The sequence below is a fragment of the Suncus etruscus genome, chromosome 4, assembly GCF_024139225.1.
Source record: "Suncus etruscus isolate mSunEtr1 chromosome 4, mSunEtr1.pri.cur, whole genome shotgun sequence".
Taxonomy (NCBI): domain Eukaryota; kingdom Metazoa; phylum Chordata; class Mammalia; order Eulipotyphla; family Soricidae; genus Suncus; species Suncus etruscus.
Window position 1 is genome coordinate 80,014,429 of NC_064851.1, and position 20,638 is coordinate 80,035,066.

Sequence of the window (20,638 nt, forward strand, 5' to 3'; positions counted from 1 at the left end):
CAGACTAACGTGTTTTACCCTCAGCCTGGTTTGGATTATTTCATGTGTGACCCTGATTCAAACTCTTTCACCTGGGGTTGAAGATAAAGCATGTGGGGTGATTTTACAAGGGATAAATGAAATAAATTAAAATTTTTAGTGAAGAAAGTATCAGAATGACATCCAGTCTGAAGTCATGCTAAGGCCTATGATTTGCTATATTCTTCACTGTTGTTGTTTTTTCTAATACAGCTGGTACAAACCAGAGTCAGGTGAAAAAAATCTCAATTACCTAGAACCATTTCAACAACCGTGTTTTAAAATTTATTCAGAGTTTATTAAATGTTTAAGTATAATGTTAGTTGTTTTAATGGAAATATAAAATCTATTCCAAGCAGCAGTGTTTTAAGTAGATTACAAAATTATGCATAATTTAATTTTTTCTTGAGAAGTCAATCATGTACTGATTATGAAAAACCATTGTCTAGACTAGGAACAATCTTAAAATGTAAAAGAACATTTGTTTTACATTAAATATCTTCTCTCCAGAGATGCTGTTTCTTTCTTCAACTTACTTTTTCCTTTGCTATAAACTACCTCTTCAGGTTTGTTTCAACAATTTCTGCTTTCATTATCTCCTCTATACCTTTCTCTTTTTTTTGGTTTTTGGGCCACACCCATTTGACGCTCAGAGGTTACTCCTGGCTATGTGCTCAGAAATCGCCCCTGGCTTGGGGGGACCATATGGGACGCCGGGGGGGGGGGGGGGGGGGGGGGGGGGATCGAACGGCGGTCCTTCCTTGGCTAGCGCTTGCAAGGCAGACACACCTTACCTCCAGCGCCACCTACCCGGCCCCACCTTTCTCTTTTAATGCTCTGAAGCAGAAAGGTTTGTAAACAACATCAGCAAACTTGTGAGAACTATCAAAAAGTAAGGCATCAATAAAAGAGGCCTATTGTCAATAATAACAGAAAAAATAATAAAAAATAATCAATTAGCTATTTTATATATATGGTCTATGATAAATGATTTTATGTATTCTGGCTATTTAGAGATCTTGCCAATTTAATTTCAGGTTCTCAACTATATCAAGTCAAAAAGCTAATGCAAATAAATTCCAGGGTGGTAAGCTATTGTTAAATCCTGCTATCTGTTAAATATCTATTTGCTTATAAAAATATAGCCACTGATTTCAAACTAAAATCTTCTAGATCCTAATTATATTGCTACAATTAATTCCATTTTCAGAACCTGTCAACCTGACATGAGTTTGTTGCTGGGTTGGACAGATAAAAATTTCTTTACACTTTCACTTTATATAAGTTCGTCCTTGTTATTAGCACCCTAAATAATAATATTCAACACTGGCAATTTACCTAATATGCCTGTATACTATATCTAAGTTTATTTTAAGATTTGAGAAGCCTTTCAACAAAATTTGTTTAATTTTTTAAACTTTATTTCTTGATTGATCCCACACCCAGCAATACTCAGTGTTACTCCTGTCTCTGCATTCAAAAATCACCCTGGCAGACTGGGGGACCATATGGAACACCAGAAATTAAACCATGTCCCTCCAGGTTGGCCACATGCAAGGCAAACACCCCACCGCTTTTATTGTCCTTCTTCACTCCCTTCTCCCCTTTTTTAAGGCATCAGGGAGAGCCATACCTGGCAGTATTAAGGAGTCATTCCTGCTGTGACTGGTTAGCTAGGTGGTAGAAGGGATTAAACCTAGAGTGCCTTCATGTAAAGCATGTACTCCCTGATGCTGAGCATCTCCCTGGTCCCTACAATGTACTTGAATATGAATATGCTAATATATTAATTCTCATACAGAGCATAAAATTTGTGAAGTCATGTTTTATTATAATTGATAAGTAAAAACCACACAAAAAGAGCTGAATGTCTTGAAACAATAGTTGGCCACTTACTGACAATTATCCATTAACTCTTCCTCTGCCTTATCTCAAGCATAGTCTACTTGACCTTTCCCAAGAAAAACTCAAGTGAATAATGTGCTATTGATTCTATTTAAAAAATAAACAGGCTGGGGCCGGAGATATAGCATGGAGGTAGGGCATGCAGAAGGATGGTGGTTCCAATCCTGGCATCCCATATGGTCCTCCGAGCCTGCCAGGAACGATTTCTGAGTGCAGGGTCAGGAGCAACCCGAGCACTGCTGGATGTGGCCCCAAACCAACCAATCAATCAAAAAATAAAGTTTAAAAAAAAATTAAACAGGATCTTTCTATTTATATCAAAGGAAATGTCTAAATTTAGTACTCTCACCAAAAATACTCAGAAGTAACTTTTTATGTGTGAGTTGCATCTTTGTTTAAAAATGCTTTCATTTGAAACAGATTAGCAAACTTTTTGTTTTGTCACAATAAGCAGTGCTCAAAGTTTATTCCTGGCTCTGCACTCATGAATCATTCCTGGAGGGCTTCTAGGGCCCTTACAGAGTACTGAACATAGAATTTGGGTCAGGCACATGCTAGGCAAGCACCCTATCCACTATACTATCCTTTCAGGCCCCAAAGTTCTCTTTATCTAGAGAAAAGTACAGCAAGTCCTTCAATACCACATTCATTTTAACATCCTTTATAGTGTTAGTAACAAACTAAAAGGCTGATGAGAAAAAACAATCTAAGTTAAAGATAAAGACAAAGCTTTTATTACAGTCATTTCCTTATTTCAGTTAACACCTATCAAGATCTTTAAATGAGGACTTAATGTTCTAAATAAAACCTCAAAAAAACAAATTAGGGGCTGGTGTGGTGGCGCTAGAGGTAAGGTGTCTGCCTTGCCAGCGCTAGCCTAGGACAGATGGCCGTTCGATTCCCTGGGATCCCATATGGTCCCCCAAACCAGGAGTGACTTCTGAACACATAGCCAGGAGTAACCCCTGAGCGTCATCGGGTGTGGCCCAAAAACCATAAAAAAAACAAAAAAACAAAAAACAAAGTAAGGGGTGGTGGTTGAGAGAGTACAGTGGGAAGAACAAAGGCTGCCCTGAATTCATATGGCCTGGAACCACGACAATAGTGATCTTAATAGGAGTGATCCAAAAACAAAATAAAACCACAACAACGAAACCCAAACTAAACAAAAGTTAAAAGGGAAAGATAGTACAATTCTGCCTATAGAAAATATCTATGTGAACAGATATTGATAAGAAGATAAGTTTAGCTTTACTATGAGAATATATCTAAGCTAGTAACTTGCTTCACCTTTAAAATTACATTTGTTGGTCAGAGAGATCCTACAGTGGAATAAGACACTTGCATCCACACAGCTGACCTAGGTTCAACCTCTGACCTGGCATATTATGGTCCCTGAGTGCTGTTGGGAGTGAACCTTGAGCATACCACTAGGAATAAGTCCTAAGCATAGTTGGGTGGGGGCCCCCAAACAAAACTAAACAAAAAAAAAACAGATTTAAGAATTTTTAATTGTATTTAAAAAGCTAATCATTCAAAGAGTCTAGATTTAAAAATTTTTGTAATTAACTTAAAATAAGATAACTTAGGGTGATAGTTCTGTACTAAAATCTTACAAAGGCTAACACTTAGCCTGTGCCCTCCCCTACCACTTTCACTTGGCCTGTTATCTAGTCATCAAACTTGCCTTTAGTCTATTAAAGGCCAGATTCCTTTATTATATTCTTAGTATGATCCCCACCACACTCTTCACTGTTATCCTTATGCCCTTTCGATGAGTATTTCTCAAACTTTTTCTGACTGTGGCCCCTTCTAACCTAGTTTCCTTCTTGTGGTTGTCCCCTAAGCTTATACTGTGCTCCAACTCCATTGACACAAATTTCACTTGTAGCCCCCCTTATAATAATCTGGATGCCCACAACAGAGCCATATGTCCATCAGCTGAGAAATGCCCTTTAGACACCTCATTTGACTAAACAGTGACTAATCCACACCTTTCATTTTTTTAGGTATTTGATAATACAAAAAAATTCACTCAACTAATGAAATGCATGTAGAAGAGATCAAAATGTTCCTACTGACAAACAGCTGAAACCACTAAAAAAAGTAGGTGGTTATAATAAGCAAACAAAAGTACAATTCTAATCCTACCTTTGAGATAGAGTACATCATAACTCAAAAACTATGTCAGTAACTCTTACCATGCAACTATGATTTTAAAGTTTTTAGCCTCATTTCACTTGGAAAAAATATTCCAAGGAAGAAGAGATGATTCTAACACTCAATGTTACTTGATTACATTTTAAGGAAAATTGTAAAACCTATCCAACAAATAACCGTCACCAAATTGATCCAAGAGCATCTCTAGAACATAACATTTATTTTGTAATATTTTTAAGTGATACAACAATACTTACTTAGGCTACTTAGCTGTCTAATTATATTAGCCAAGGAAATATTGGTCACACATTCCAGTTCATTCTTAATACCTCTGGGCAGAGCTGTATGGCACAAGTGCCTGGGATCAATGTTTCTTTTCACTAATGGCATATTGAGAACAATCTTTGTAGCAGTTCACCTGTTAGAAAAAAACAAACAACAAATCAATAACACTTGATTTCAATCAACAGAGTGAGATCTTATCTCTTACATTTAATAATAAAAGTATTTGCTAGCAAGAGAATGAAAATGCAGGTGTCAATGATAATGTTCGGTGACAAAGCATGTGCCTGGCTTAAGTGAAGTCCCTACTCAATCTCTAGCACTACTAAAAAAGATAATCTTGTCCTCTGAATAAATTAATAAAAGATGACTTGATAGTCAATCTTTTATCTTTAATTATTAGAATATCAATAATATAAAAATATACAATATACAAACCAAAATAATTTACTTTCAAAGCCAGCTGTTTTTCATGGTGAAAAGCACAATCATAATCACTATTATTGTCTAATACCTTTGTTTTCATTAACTATTATTTAATATATTTTTTTTCTTTCGGCTTTTAGGCCACACCCAGTTTTGCTCAGGGGTTACTGGCTATTTGCTCAGAAATTGCTCCTGGCTGGGAGGACCATATGGGATGCCAGGGGATCGAATTGCAGTCCGTTCTAGGTTAGCCACATGCAAGGCAAATGCCCTACTGCTGCACCACTGCTTGGGCCCCTACGTAGGAGTCTTGTTTTAGTGAGTTGTTGTGAAAGGTCCTAATTTTTAATGAAATGGTGGAAGAATTAAATAAGTTAAAGAGGGCAGAAATATTAACTCATTTAAAGAGTGCACGTTTTGCCTCCAAGTGGTCTAGGTTCAATTTCCAGCATAGTAGTATTATTCTGAGCAATGGCAGAAGTAACCCCAAGCACTGAACCAGGAAAAGCCTCTGAACACCAAACAGGAGAACGGAGAAAGAAATTAAATAGGATTATTAATTCTACATTTCCACATAAAGTAGTCTTAAAAGCTCAGCAATCAAATAATCCAAGTAGGTTAGTTAAATAATACTATCACCCAACAATGTTTCAGAATTTATTTTCCACTATATATTAAATAAACATCTGCATATACAGAAACTTCTTTACTAGTATCTCACTACTCAGAGCATTATGTAATTGAGATTCCAATCATGATCAGAGATTAATCAAATCAACTTTTTTTGTATCTTAGGAGCCATAACCAAAGGACCATGTGGTGCCAAGAAAAGCCCAGACCTCCCACATTCAAGCCAAGTGCTCTACCATTATGTAGTATCACAGATCCTCACATCACATCACATCTTTTCTTTTCTTTCTTTTTTTCTTTTTTTTGGTTTTTTTGGGCCACACCCGTTTGATGCTCAGGGGTTACTCCTGGCTAAGCGCTCAGAAATTGCCCCTGGCGTGGGGGACCATATGAGACGCCTGCGGTTGCCATCTTTCCTTGGCTAGCTTGCAAGGCAGACACCTTATCTCTAGCGCCACCTCTACGGCCCCACACCACTTCTTTTCAAAGCCAGTTGGTGATGATTACTCATCTTATACCATTCACTTGCATAGAGCAAAAATAGCTCCTTTCTTTACTTTGCAGTGATAAACTTACATAAAATTTTAGCAAGTTGGTAACTGAAATAAAGAGGGGTGAAGCCAAGAAGATCTAACAAGAATAACTTGCACATTATCTATCTTGTTTAAAATTATTATTATGCATGGGTATAGAATCTTGTCAAAAGTTTTGTCTGTATCAATATAACCTTATGATCTTTTTTCTTTCTTTTTTATTTTTTAGTTTATTGTTTTATAGATTTTTCAATTGTGGCATAATACATGTAGTATAAAAACAATCATTTTCATCATGTTTATATGTACAGGTCAGTGGCAGTAAGGATACTCACAAACTGTTACTACTTTCTAGTCCTAGAATCCTTTCTTCATCTTAAACTATTTCCAACAGAGTAACTTCAATTGCCCAGCCTCATGGTCTCTGTGAACTGTCATTCTAGTTTCTATTTTTTTATTTTAATTTTTTTTTTTTAACTACACTCAGTAGTGCTCAGGGCTTACTCATGTCTGTCTCAGGGGTCATTCATGGAGGGAGTTGGGGGAACATATATATTGTGCCAGGGATATAATGTAGGTCATAGATAGAATCTTACATGCATGGTAAGTGTCCTATCCACTATATTATCACTCCAACTATCTTCTTTTTAAATCTGACTTTTGGAGAAAAAAAATTCTACATTGCTCTTCTATATTCTCATCTTGTATATTAGCACATTTGTCTTCTTGATAGTTTTAAAATTTTATCCAATGTTCTGAAATAATTTTTGTAAATGACATTCAAGGGGTGTTTTAATCTCTGATAATGACTATTATTTTGGTATTCGATTGAACTGGCCTTTGAGATTGAGTAGATTAATCAGTTTAATTCAGTCACACAGATTTTATAGTTAGCAATAAACTTAAGAATTTTCTTCTGTGAACTTTTAAATCCAATTAATTTTTTTAATCATAGTTATGTTCCTGGCTCTGAGTTCAGGGATCACTCTTTGCAGGATTTAGGTTATTTTATAAGATGTCAGAGATTGAACTCAGGTGGGTGGCATGCAAGGCAAGTGTCTTATCTGGTATACTATCTTTACAACCTCCTAAACTGTGAACTTTTTAAAAAAATATTTATTTAAGCACCATAATTACAAGCATGTTTATAGTTGTGTTTCAGTCAAAAACAGAACACCTTCCATCACCAGTGCCCCCGACATCCCCCACCTCTGCCTATATTCGAGACAGGCATTCTACTTCTCTCATTCTTTAACATTGTCATGCTAGTTGTTAGTTTAGTTATTTCCCTAACAGCATTCACCACCCTTTGTGGTGAGCTTCAAATTGTGAGCCAGTCCTTCTGGCCCTTCCCAGCCCTGAACTCTATTGTCTCAGGGTATTAGTACAATAATGTCTTAAATTTTTCTGAAAACCCATAGATGAGTGAAACTATTCTGTGTCTATCTCTCTCCTTCTGACTTATATCACTCAACATGATAGATTCCATGTCCATCCATGTATAGGAAAATTTCATGACTTCATCTCTCCTGATGGCTGCATAATATTTCACTGCATATCTGTACCAGTTTCTTTAGCCATTCATCTGTTGAAGGGCATCTTGGTTGTTTCCAGAGTCTAGCTATTGTAAATAGCGCTGCAATGAATATTGGTGTGAGAAAGGGATTTTTGCATTGTATTGTTGTATTCCTAGGATATATCCGGATCATATGGGAGCTCAATTTCCAGTTTTTGGAGGAATCTCTATATTGTTTTCCATAAAGGCTAGACTAGACAGCATTCCCACCAGCAGTGAGTAAGAGTAACAACTTTCTCTCCACATACCCACCAGCACTGATTGTTCTTGTTCTGTGTTATGTGTGCCAGTCTCTGTGGTGTGAGATGGTGTCACCCCATCCCCCGTCTTCCTGTGTAATCTTACCTGATGGTAAAACCAGCCTATTTCTGGGGCTGATCAGGGGGAGATTCAGGAAGAAGCCTCAGGAAGAGGCAGGATGAGGAGATGGGAGACAGGTTGGGTACAGAGAGGCTGTTTAATTTAAGAGGCCACACATGGTAGCTAGGGCCTTTAATAAAGCTGCATGTATCCTAACTTCAACTGACTGCCTGTAGATCATTTCTTCGCCATTATCTTGAACTCTCAGACCTGCCAAGCCAAAGAAGCTGGAAGGGATTGCAGGGGCCTGGCTCCAGGCTGGAGGAGAAAGGCCTAACCCTCCATCCATCACCATCTAGGACAATGTAATATGTAATTCTACAAAATGATACATTGTTGTTTTGATTTGATTTGCATCTCTCTGATGATTAGTGATGTGGAGCATTTTTCCATGGGTCTTTTGGTCATTTGTATTTCTTCTTTGAGGAAGAGTATGTTCATTTCTTTTCCCCATTTTCTGATGGGGTTATATGTTTTTTACTTATTAAGTTCTGTCAGTACCTTGTATATTTTTCATATTAGCCCCTTGTCCGATGGGTATTGGGTGAATAGTTTCTCCCATTCTGTGGGTGGCTTTTATATCTTAGGCACTATTTCCTTTGAGGTACAGAAGCTTCTCAGCTTAATAAAGTCCCATTTGGTATCTCTGCTTTGACTTGTTTGGAGAGTGCTGTTTCTTCCTTGAAGATACCTTTAGTTTCAATGTCCTGGAGTGTTTTACATACATGTTGTTCTATATACCTTATGGTTTCAGGTCTGATATCAAGGTATTGAATCCATTTGCATTTGATCTTTGTGCACGGTGTTAGAAGGGGGTCTGAGCTCGCTTTTTTTGCAAGTGCCTAACCAGTTGTGCCAACACCACTTGTTGAAGAGGCTTTCCTTGCTCCATTTTGGGTTTCTTGCCCCTTTATCAAAGATTAGTTGACTGTACGCCAGAGGAACATTCCCTGAATACTCAGGTCTATTCCACTGATCTGAGGATCTGTATTAATTCCAATACCATGCTGTTTTGATAACTACTGCTTTGTAATATTGATTAAAATTGGGGAAAGTAATGCCTCCCATATTCCTTTTCTCAAGGATTGCTTTAGCAATTTGATCCACTTCTTTGAAAAAATGTCATGGGTATCTTTAGAGGGATTGCATTAACTCTGTACAATACTTTGAGGGAGTATTGACATTTTAATGATATTACTCCTGCCAATCCATGAGCAAGGTATGTGTCTCCATTTCCTTGTGTCCTCTCTTATTTCTTGAAGCAGGGTTTTATAGTTTTCTTTGTATAGGTCCTTCACCTCTTTTGTTAAGGTGACCCCAAGATATTTGAGTTTGTGTGCACTAGTGTGAATGGGATTGTATTTTTAATGTCCATTTCTTTTCTATCATTATTGGTGTATAAGGCCATTGACTTGTGCGTGTTAATTTTGTAGTCTGCCACTTTACTATATGAATCTATTGTTTTTAGAAGCTTTTTGGCAGAGGCTTTAGGGTTTTCTAAATAGTAGTATCATGTCATGTGCAAACAGTGAGAGTTTGCTTCTTCCTTAGCTATCTGGATGCCCTTGATATTCTTTTTTCTTGCCTAATCGCTATGTTAAGTACTTCCAGTACTATGTTGAATAGGAGTGGTGAGAAGGGCAGTCTTGTCTTTTACCAGATGTTAGGGGAAAGGCTTTTAATTTAACTCCATTGATTATATTTGCCGTTGGCTTGTGGTAGATGGCCTTGACTATGAGATGATATCTTGATGAATGATTTTAAGTATTTTTTAATAATTTTTATTTTGACCAAAGTGGATTACAAATCTTTCACATTTTGGTACATAGTGACATTGAATCAGGGGCATTCCAACCACCAATGTTGTCCTCCCTCCACCCGTTTCCCAGCATGCATCCCATATCGCCTCTCCTTTGCCCCCTGGGAAGCTAGTATAAGCAGCCTTCTGTAACTAGCTTATTGCAGATTGGGTACTGATTCTGTTGTAGTTGACTTTGGATTTGGGGTCTAGGTCTGATCATTTTTTTATTTCTACTCAATGTTCATATAAGTGTTTGGTCTTGGTGTCCTCCATTATTTCTCCCTCAATTTGTGAGGCAGAACAAGATGGGTCAAGTTATGTGGTTCTGTTTGAAGGTAAGAAAAAAAGAAAAGAAAAAAAGTGGGGGGCAAAAATTCAAACAAGCAAGAAACGGGAGGAGTCCTTCTAGAGACTATAAAAAATCAGTATAAGAAAGGGAAAAAGGAAGGAAAATATAAAAATAATAGAAAAAAATCAGACCAAAAAACCCAAAAAACCTGAAAAGCACTATAGCAATAAAGACAACAACCAAACACTAACCACAATCCCAAAATAAAGGTGAATCAGAGCACAGGGGAAAAAAGAAAATGATAACAAAAACAAACAAAAAATAAGCAACGACAATTACAAAAAATTTAATTTTTGCTTTTTTTTTTTTTTTTTTTTTGCATAGGCACAGTAAATGTGGGGAGATTAGAAAGGGGAATTCCCTTGGCCTAAAAGATACAGGATTTCTCTGCTCTTGAAGTATACTGTCATGGGTATAGCTACAGGCTCCGTACATGCTCTTTTACTCTTCCCTAGGACCTTTTGTGATTCTGGAAGCTTTCTGCTCCGTTGTGGATGATAAAATCAGGCCTCTGTGGCTAGTGATCTTAGTTTTTGCACCAAATGTCTTAGGATGGAGTCAAGGATGGAGTCTTTTTCTTTATGGTTCCAGAAGTTCTGTTCCATTGCTATTGTTTTAATCATCAGTCTTCTGTAGTTGGTCTTGGTTTTTGCACGGATCCTAGGATGAAGCCTAGGATAGTCTTTGATGTTTCCAGAAGTTCAGCTCAGCTGCAGTTGTCTCAGACATCTGGAATTAGAGATCTTGGTTGTTGCACAGATCATAGACTAAGGCCTAGACTAGATCTAGGCCAAAGCCTAGACTTTTTTATTGGTCCCAGGATACGTTCTGCCCAGTCATGGTGAAGTCAGTCTTCTGTAGTTAGCGATCCTGGCTTTTGCACAATTGATGAGTGTTTTTATTAAGAATGGTATTGGTCCTTATTGAGTGCTTTCTCTGCATCTATGGATATATGATTTTTGTTTTTCTTTTTATTGATGATGTATTATGTTGACTGATTTATAAATGTTAAACCATCCTTGCATTCCTGGGACGAAACCTACTTAGTCGTGGTGAATGACCTTTTTGATGATGCATTGAATTCTATTTGCCAGGATTTTGTTGAGTATCTTTGCATCTGTATTCATCTGGGATATTGGTCTGTAATTTCCTTTGTTGGCAGCATCTCTGTCTGGTTTTGGTATCAAGGTGATGTTAGCTTCATAGAAACTATTTGAAAGTGTTCCTGTTTCTTCAATTTCATGAAAGAGCCTGAAACTTTTATCTTTCTTCTGTCGACAATGTAAATCACAATACTTGATTTACGTATGTTAAAATACTGAGTTCCTAAAATACATTTCCCTGGATCATGCTGCATGATCCATTTGATATGCTGCTTAATTTGGTTCACTAAGATTTGTTAAAGATCTTTGCTCCAATGCTTATCAAAATATTGGTTTGCTTCTTTTTTTAGTAATATCTCTGCTTTTGGTATTAGGGTAATGTTGGTTTCTTAAGAATTGTTACATAGGCCTGGAGCAGTGGCATAAGTGGTAAGGCGTCTGACTTGCCCACTCTAGCCTAGGATGGACTGAGGTTTGAACCCCCGGCGTCCCATATGGTCCCCACCCAAGCCAGGAACAATTTCTGAGTGCATAGCCAGGAGCAACTGCTAAACATCACCAGGTGTGGCCCCCAAAAAACCAAAAAAAGAGTTACAAAGGTGTCCCATATGGTTCCCTGAGCCAGGAATGATTTCTGAGCACATAGCCAGGAGTAACCCCTAAGTGTCACCATGTGTGGCCCAAAAACAACAAAAAAGAGATGTTATAAAGGGGTTCTGTTTCATCAACTCTCCAGAATGGAAAGCTTAAGCAGTGTTGGTGATAAGTTGCTTTTTAATGTTAGGTAGATAGAACACATCTGAGGTTAGAGTTCTGTTTTGGGGAAATTTTGGTTATGGTTTAGATTTACTTATTCATAATCGGTCTATTTCTATTTCTCCCTGATTCAGTCTTGGGAAGTTTTTGACTCTAAAACTTCATTTCTTTCTTCTGGTTTTCCATCTTAATTGCATGAAATTATTCAAAGAAAATTCATGATTTTGTATTTTTTGAGATGTCTATTACAAGTTTACCCCCTCCTACAACTCTGATCAAATTTATTATGGATTTATCCTTTTTTTCTTTATAACCTAAGCAAAGGGCTTGTGAAACTTTAGTCTTGCAAAAGTGATTTTTTTTTTTTTATCAACCCACGGTACTGTTTTGATCTAACAGATTTCTGCCTTATTTTTACTTTATTTCTTCAACATGTGCTTGATTTAATTTGTTATTTTTTCTCTAGCTTCAAGATGTGGTCAGCTTATTTCTTTAAAAGCATTTTTGGGGTTAGTTTCATGATATAAATCTGTATTGCTCTAGTATCCCTATTAGTACTGCTTTTGCTGTGTCACATAGGTTCTAATAGCTTGTTTTTTCTTCTTAACTTCACCCCACCCCATCCCCAGCTGTTCTTTATTCCTTTTTTAGTTTTATAGAAAAATGTGGAAATGTGTGGTAAAACAAAGTAACTTCTTGTTAACTTTTTGAGACATGTTATTTTTTCTTTGATTCCTTTTTTAAGCCACTTTTAATCAATTTAACCGTATGCTGTTTAATAATAAAATGTTTAAGTGTTTCATGGCTTTCTTCTAATGGTTAATTTCTGCCTCCAAAGCACCAGTTTAAGAAGAGACTTTATATTATTTCTATTTAATAACCTTAGTCTTTTTTTGAGGGTGGGTTGGGCCACATCGCTCAGGGGTTACTCCTGGCTCTGCGCTCAGAAACCGCTCCTGGCAGGCTCAAGGGACCATATGGAATGCCGGAAATCAAACCAGAGTCCGTCTGGGGATTGCCTAGTGCAAGGCAAACACCCTACTTCTATGCTATTGCTTTTGACCCCTTACAGTCATTCTTATTGTGTCCCAGCATGTGGTCTCTCCTGGAAAATGTCTTAAGTGCATTAGAGAAGAATATATATCAGGTTTTTAGAAGGCAGTGGGTTTATACATGTTATCCAATTCTTCCTTGAGAAATCTTATATCCTTATTGTTTTGTCTGATTTATCAGTCTAATAATGAGAGTGGGGCATAACATCTTCCATTGCAAATGTTCAGTTAAGAGTTGCTTTGATGCCCCATTTTTTGGGTGCAAGTTATTAGAAGTAAGTCTCTGGACCCTGTGATCCTTAAGTAGTATGTAATATCAACGATATTCTTTAATTTGAACACTATTTGGTCTGATACAAGGATAATCATCCTTGCTTTTAATCTGCTGTTAACTTATATAACTGCTCCCAATTTTTCATACTTTGCCTATGTTTTATAGAGGTACAAATGTACGTCCCTATAAAAAGCAGGATGGATTTTATATCTTGATTCATGCACTTACTGATTCATCAATCCCATTCCATAGGGAGTTTCAATACTTTGAAGAAATTACCTTTGAGGATTTTGAGAGCTTCTGTATACTGATATAGTCTCTTTGGCTCTTCCATATTGTCTTCTTTTGCATTATGATATTGGTCTTTTATGTACTGATCAGCATTCATCTGCCTATTACTACTTTCGCTTGTTTTTGATTTATAGTTAATTTACAATTAAAGTTCTGAATTAAAACCCTTCTAATAATTATAAAAAAAATTTACTGTTTTAAGTTTTGGCTTTAGGCATAGTGATTTACAATACTGAGAACGACAGTTTCATACATAGAACATTCCTGCATCACACCCTCCAAAGCCTAAGCTTCCCTTCACCATTGTCCCAGAGCTTCCCCAGTCCTCCTCATGTTAAAGTTCCTATATAAGACCTTCCTCAGTTTCTGTTGCCTTTGGGTACTTGTTTAATTCAATCCCTAACTGAAGCTCAAATTTCTCTCCCAAGCTGCAAAAGCCGATATACTAATGCTTTCTGACATCTGTACTTGATAGCTCCACAAGAGCTGTCAAATTATGTCCAAATCTAAATTCATTCTATTTCCTCTTAAAATCTAGGCCTGGTCTTTGGTATTACCCTACTAAATCAGGTTTAAAAAAAAAATATATATATATATAATAGGAGCTCATGCCTTCCTAATTCTGTCATTAATAGCTTTCATAGCCTTTTATTTTCAACAGGTTTAGCCTTAATTCAAATCCTGATTTATCTATCACTTGGTTGGCCTAGGTTTTCTACCTTTAATGTTATTTTCCACATGCAATTCCCATCTATATCACATTTACAATCAAACCAGTTTATGCCACTCGATTAATCCTTCTGATAACACATCTTTAATGTTTTAAAATCCAATGCTTTCTCTTCCAAAAGCAAACCATTTAGTGGAGACTTGCTCTTGGAAGAATCAATTGATATAGCAGTTCTTCAGTTCTTCCCTCTATTTCTCACTTTTTTTGTTTGTTTTTTGTTTTTGGGTCATACCTGGCAGTGCTCAGGGGTTACTCCTGGCTCCACATTCAGAAATCGCTCCTGGAAGGCTCAGGGAACCATATGGGATTCGAATCAATGACCTTCTGCATGAAAGGCAAATGCCTTACCTCCATGCTATCTCTCCGCACCCCCTCTTTCTATTTCTCATCTTATTTCTAACACTTGGTTTTTTTTACCACAGAATCTAATCACAAGTGAATATATGTTGCTGGTTTTTTTTTTTTTTTTTTTTTTACCTTGCTGTTTTACATTCTTAAGCTTTTTTGGTCTGTGTAGAATGTCTTTCCCTTTCTTATTCTCAGAGAACAACTATTTATTTAAGCTAGCCTAAAGCTTTTTTTCTGAAGTACAGAATTACTAATTCTATGCCCCGTCACCCTTTCACCTGCCAGATTTCTACAACTCTTTGATGCTCAAGTCTTTGACCCAATATGCATCTACCAAAATACTACAAATTAAACATTACAGTATTATGAGTATGTCTACATACCTACACTTGAATAAGTAACCAGAGAACAAAAATATAGTCTAGGGGCCGGGCGGTGGCGCTAGAGGTAAGGTGCCTGCCTTACCTGCGCTAGCCTAGGACAGACTGCGGTTCGATCCCCCGGCATCCCATATGGTCCCCCAAGCCAGAAACGACTTCTGAGCGCATAGTCTAATCTAACTTGCATTTAAATAGTTAGAAAAAATGCACAAATTGATTAAAGAAAATACAAAGCCATGAATTGTAAGGAGGTTTAAAAAAACGTTTCTGAGTAGAGGACAAACACAATCATCTCTTAAGCAATATTGAATGCTTCTAAGGAGCTGCTCCTTTCTCTGTATAGAAAAGTACAAAAGTAGGGCCCAGGGGCCGGGCGGTGGCGCTAAAGGTAAGGTGCCTGCCTTGCCTGCGCTAGCCTTGGACGGACCGCGGTTCGATCCCCCGGCGTCCCATATGGTCCCCCAAGCCAGGAGCAACTTCTGAGCACATAGCCAGGAGTAACCCCTGAGCATTACCAGGTGTGGCCCAAAAACCAAAAAAAAAAAAAAGAAAAAAAAAAAAGTAGGGCCCAGAGAGATAGCACAGTGGCGTTTGCCTTGCAAGCAGCCGATCCAGGACCAAAGGTGGTTTGTTCGAATCCCAGTGTCCCATATGGTCCCCCGTGCCTGCCAGGAGCTATTTCTGAGCAGACAGCCAGGAGTAACCCCTGAGCAATGCCAGGTGTGGCCCAAAAACCAAAAAAGAAAAAAAAAAAAAGAAAAAAGAAAAGTACAAAAGTATATTTGAAAAGATAAAAATCACTGTTTGTATTGTACAAAAAAAAGGCTCACTTGCTTTACCCTCCTAAGAAAATACATGGATCATGTACTCTATTCACTTCTGCAGTTTTAGGGGCCAGTCTATCCAATGTCTTGGGTACTGTTACCTTACAAATTCTGATCAGATCGATGTTCTACTACATGCAATCAAAAATACTGATTTTATCTTAAAAAATTATTTGATCTGTTATTAAAATACTAAACTTAACTGCATTACCAAAGCCTTGTGCTGAGACAAAATTATTTCATTATTTTCAGCACTAGACTCATTTCTATTTTTCTCCTTGGTGACAAAAAGGCAGTTCTCTGCTGCACTTTCAAGAACTGATAATTAGCTTTGAGGACAGAACACTGTATGTCATACAATTCAGGGTGTAATAGAGGAACTTTTTGCACCTAAAAATCAAGAAACTGCAGTAAAGAGGACATGAGGATTATTGTTTCATAAAGAGGATGGGAGAACAGACGTAGAGAAGCAATAGTCCAAGATGCAGGTCATACACACAAGGCAGACAACCCAGCCACGCTTTGGGAGTGGAGAGAGGCAATGATGTGGAACTTTCTTGCCAACACCAAGTCCTTTACTATTTTCATTAAATTTATCACAAAATATTTTATCCTTATTGAGAAAATTTACAAACAGCATTCTTTTCCTGTATGATCTTTCTGCTTGCTCAGTATTTTCATTATAGAAACACAAAAGACTTGTATATTAATTTCATAACATTATGCTTTATTACATTATCATTATGATAGCTTATTATTAAGAAGTTTATTATAGCTAGTAGATATTTGTTGTAGTTTTGGATTTCTTGTGCATGTGATGTCAAAGTCAACAGTGATGGGTTTTTGTTTTTCCTTTAATTTCTTTTAAAACACTGTGTTTTACAATGTCATTCATGTTAAATTTTAGACATACAATGTTACAGTAGCAATCCCATAACCAGTGTCCACCCTCCTCTAGCCATGTTTTCAAAGTCTATCCCTTTCTTGCCTCATCTCATGTGTGTGTTCCCCACTCTCCCCCAGACTGCCAGCATAACAACCATCTTTTTAAGCTTGGCTCTTAAAATCTGGGTCTCGTGATTTCAGTGTTTTTTGACCCTGTGGTCTGGAAGGATGAAGGTTATCAAGTGATAGGAATACTTGTCCCTGTCCCTGGACTAGAGAAATGAGAATACCTTTGGAGGAAGGATAAGAAAGCAAACTATGATAATATAAGGGTCTTATGACAGTTTGGTAATGTGGAGGTAAAGTAAAAATGTACATCACAAGAAAGTAGAGAATTATTGGAAAGTTTTGGTAGTGCTCTTCGCTTTCAGCTACATTATTAGAAATAAAAGGACATTTCTATATGCATGCTGGTTCTCTGCTTTTGAAGATGGGTCAGAATAGTGATGTGCAGTGGCGAGCTCTCTCTGAGTTGTCTATGCTATCTCATAGCAGTTCAGTATTTAAGGGATTGTTACTCCTGGCTCTGCACTTCAGAATTACTCAGGAGGGGCCGGAGTAAGGTGTTTGCCTTGCATGCAGAAGGTCATTGGTTTGAATCCCGGCATCCCATATGGTCCCGAGTCTTCCAGGAACGATTTCTGAGCGTAAAGCCAGGAGTAACCTCTGAGAGCTGCCAGGTATGACCCCCACAAAAAACAAAAATAAACAAAATTACTCAGGAGTCCATAGAGGATACTGGATATCAAACCCAGGTTGGCTGGGTGGAAGGCAAGCACTCTGCCCACTGTTATGTTGCTCCAGCCCCAGCTTAATGCTTTCCTAATCTTAAAACAATTTAGGATATATTATGTGTATAAAGAATATACTGAAATTTTTAGATATTTTTGAACTATTTTGAGAGGTGAGAATATATTCACATGGTTGTAATTTTAATGGTGTATATCAATATATTGTGAAAATAAGTTCTTATCTCAGTTAATCATTCATACCTTTTGGGGAGTAATTAATGTTAAGCTTCTAGAAGTTTTTCAAGAGATAGTTTATGCAAACAAGAAGAAATAATAGAGATACTTTAAAAAATACAGAGGATGAGGAGAAATATATAGTTCAGGTAGGACTGGATGCATTTTTTTGTAAGCTTTGTATTCACAATCTTCCAGCATAGCCTGATTAAGGAAAAAATGAGTGAACCCCAAAAATTACATTAAAACACCAAAAATCAGAAACTTTATGCTTATACCCCCAAATAAACAAAATATTCTATACATTATATCTATTATTCCATATTTTCATTATATCTTGTAATATTTTTGTTTTCATGTCAGTATAGAAATACATTTCCAGAAAAAAGACAAGAAAAACAAGAAAAAATACATTTCCATATTTCAAAAAATGTACAAAACCACAACTCTTAAGACTACTAGAAAAAATACTACTAGAAGCATGTGACTCAAATTATAACAAGGAAATTAAAGTGAATAAAGACAGATTAAGTCAGTTTAAAATCAAGGTTTCTGGTGAAAAAAAAAACCACTCGGCTCCTAATTGGCTATCTTCTCACTGTGCTCTCTCATAAGACAGAACAGCAAGAGAAATTTCAGAATTTTATTTAAGGATGGGACCACTCGGGCCAAGTGTGTGTAGCTTGTGTACCTGTAAATTTTCACAGCCTGGTTTTTTATTTCTTTCGAGAACAGAATGAGTTTATGGAGCAAGCCAAAAGCAGACATGGTAACTGTGTTTGTGGGTGTGGTTTCAGCTACCAGAGCTTCAGTAAGTTTGAGAAGGCAGTGGTGGTGGGGGTACACTTGCATTCACTCTTAAAAAGTCTGGAGATGTCAGTCCAAATACCATCATACCTAGAGTTTTGGTCAGGTTGGTGTCCTTTTTAAGATCTGTAGATGAGTACTGAAGCTGAGTCATTGGCGAAGCAAGAGACTGGGAGTGATAAGTACAGTAGGTGTGACTTCAGCAGTGAAAACTCATTTTGACTCAAATTATTTCTGACCCCCTTTTCCAAGAACAGAATTTAAGACTACAAGGACTTAAAAATATTAATCATTTAGGTTATACACTACAGAGAAGACTCAGATTACAACTAAAACAGCCTTTTAATTTTATAGAAAACAAGGTGGAAGAATGACTAGAGAAATGAGAGCTAACACTCAATGACAACTTTTTCAGATTTAATATCACATTATAAGCATATTAGTATTTGATGCTCTAGCAATGAATTAAACACCCTACTCTAATGACTTATTAGTTATACTTTATCTGTAAGCTGTAGGAAAAAAAAAGGGGCAATTACCTAAAGTGACTAAAGGGTCTGACCAAAGAGATGGATTTGATCTGGTTCTGCCACATACAAACAGTACACAGGACATTAACCTCTCTTTTACCTCTGAGGTTAATACTATCTACTTCACCTGCTTTTTGTGAGGATTAAACAGAACAGAAATATTTATTAAAATTAAATCTTTCAGGGCCGGTGAGGTGGTGCTAGAGGTAAGGTGTCTGCCTTGCAAGCGCTAGCCAAGGAAGGACCCCAGTGTCCCATATGGTCCCCCAAGCCAGGGGCAACTTCTGAGCACTTAGCCAGGAGTAACCCCTGAGCATCAAATGGGTGTGGCCCCCCCATAAAAAACAAAAAAAATAAAAATAAAAAAAAAATGAATCTTTCAGGGCCAGAGCGATAACACAGTGGTAGAGTGTTTGCCTTGTACACGGCTGATCCAGGACAGATCTCGGTTCGATCCCCAGCATCCCATATAGCCAGGAGTAACACCTGAGCGTCACCGAGTGTGGCCCCCATCCCACTTAACCCCCCAAATAAGAATCTTTCAGGGATAAAGGCTGTAGTATTAACATTGGGGTTGTTTTCAAAATAAAGTAACAGTATGTAAATGAAAATAAAAACAATCTGAATTTGTACCACCTTCCTTCCCCTGGTTCTTTCCTCACTCCCATTTTCTTTTTTATGAACTATTATTTTGAATGATCACAGAATCGATTACACAGACACACAGACAGAGCAAAGTGCCTTTTGTTGAATCTTGAAACTGTTCTAGCTTTTAACATAATCAGTAACAAAATCTGAATGTTAGTTTTTAAGATTCAGCACAAATTAAGACTTAAGGTATGTTTTTACCCCCACTAAATTTTGGACAATAACTATATGGAGAAATATGTGGAACAGGTTTATGGAACTCAGAAGATCCTTTACCACTGCTAATTACACAACCTCAAAAGTTTATGGGTCATTCCTGCAAGGATGCCCTACTTCAGAAAGGAGACAGTAAGTCACAGACCACTGACAGGCCTATTAAACCCAAAGTTTCCATGACTCCTTGAGTTTGATAATTTGCCAGAACAGCTGGCTCAAGGAATTCAGAATAGCCAAAAGAAAGAGACACACAAAGCATACTGCAGTATAAGAGGTGTTCGTGTGTAGCTTCTACAACTTTTGGGGCACACTTTAGGCATTTACTAATCCATAAACTCGCAAAACCCCAAAATTCAAAAACATTTTTTACAAAGGATTACATAAGCCTAACTGATTAAATCAATGGTACTTAACTTAATCTCTTCCCTCTTCACATTTTCCCAAGCTTCTAAATCAAGGTGAAGTATTTCTGGCCACTAGTCCCCATCCATATATATAAGACCCTAGCCAGTAACAAAAATATTGCTAAATGCATTTAATCTGTAAAATTTAAAGGCAATTTCCACTATTAATCCAATCAGAAAACAAAACAGCACTGATCATCCAATAGTTAAAGGTTTTAGGCTATCAGGAACCAAGGTACAAAGAACAAATGTTTCTGTTTCTTATTAGAACATAGGAAGCAATTCTACATTAAAAATGCAGATATCGGGGCCAGAGAGATAGCAC

The 20,638-nt window shown here is 37.2% G+C and overlaps 1 protein-coding gene across 3 annotated transcripts in view; it reads right to left on the bottom strand.

Moving 5' to 3' along the window:
- WASF1 (WASP family member 1) overlaps nucleotides 1-20,638 on the bottom strand; it is a 75,346-nt gene that overhangs the window by 23,291 nt on the left and 31,417 nt on the right. For all 3 annotated transcript variants that reach the window (XM_049771181.1, XM_049771182.1, XM_049771180.1), the window contains exon 2: nucleotides 4,341-4,501. In XM_049771181.1, the coding sequence (XP_049627138.1) occupies nucleotides 4,341-4,473 (133 nt within the window). In that variant the 5' untranslated portion in view covers nucleotides 4,474-4,501. The remainder of the gene's footprint in view (nucleotides 1-4,340; nucleotides 4,502-20,638) is intronic.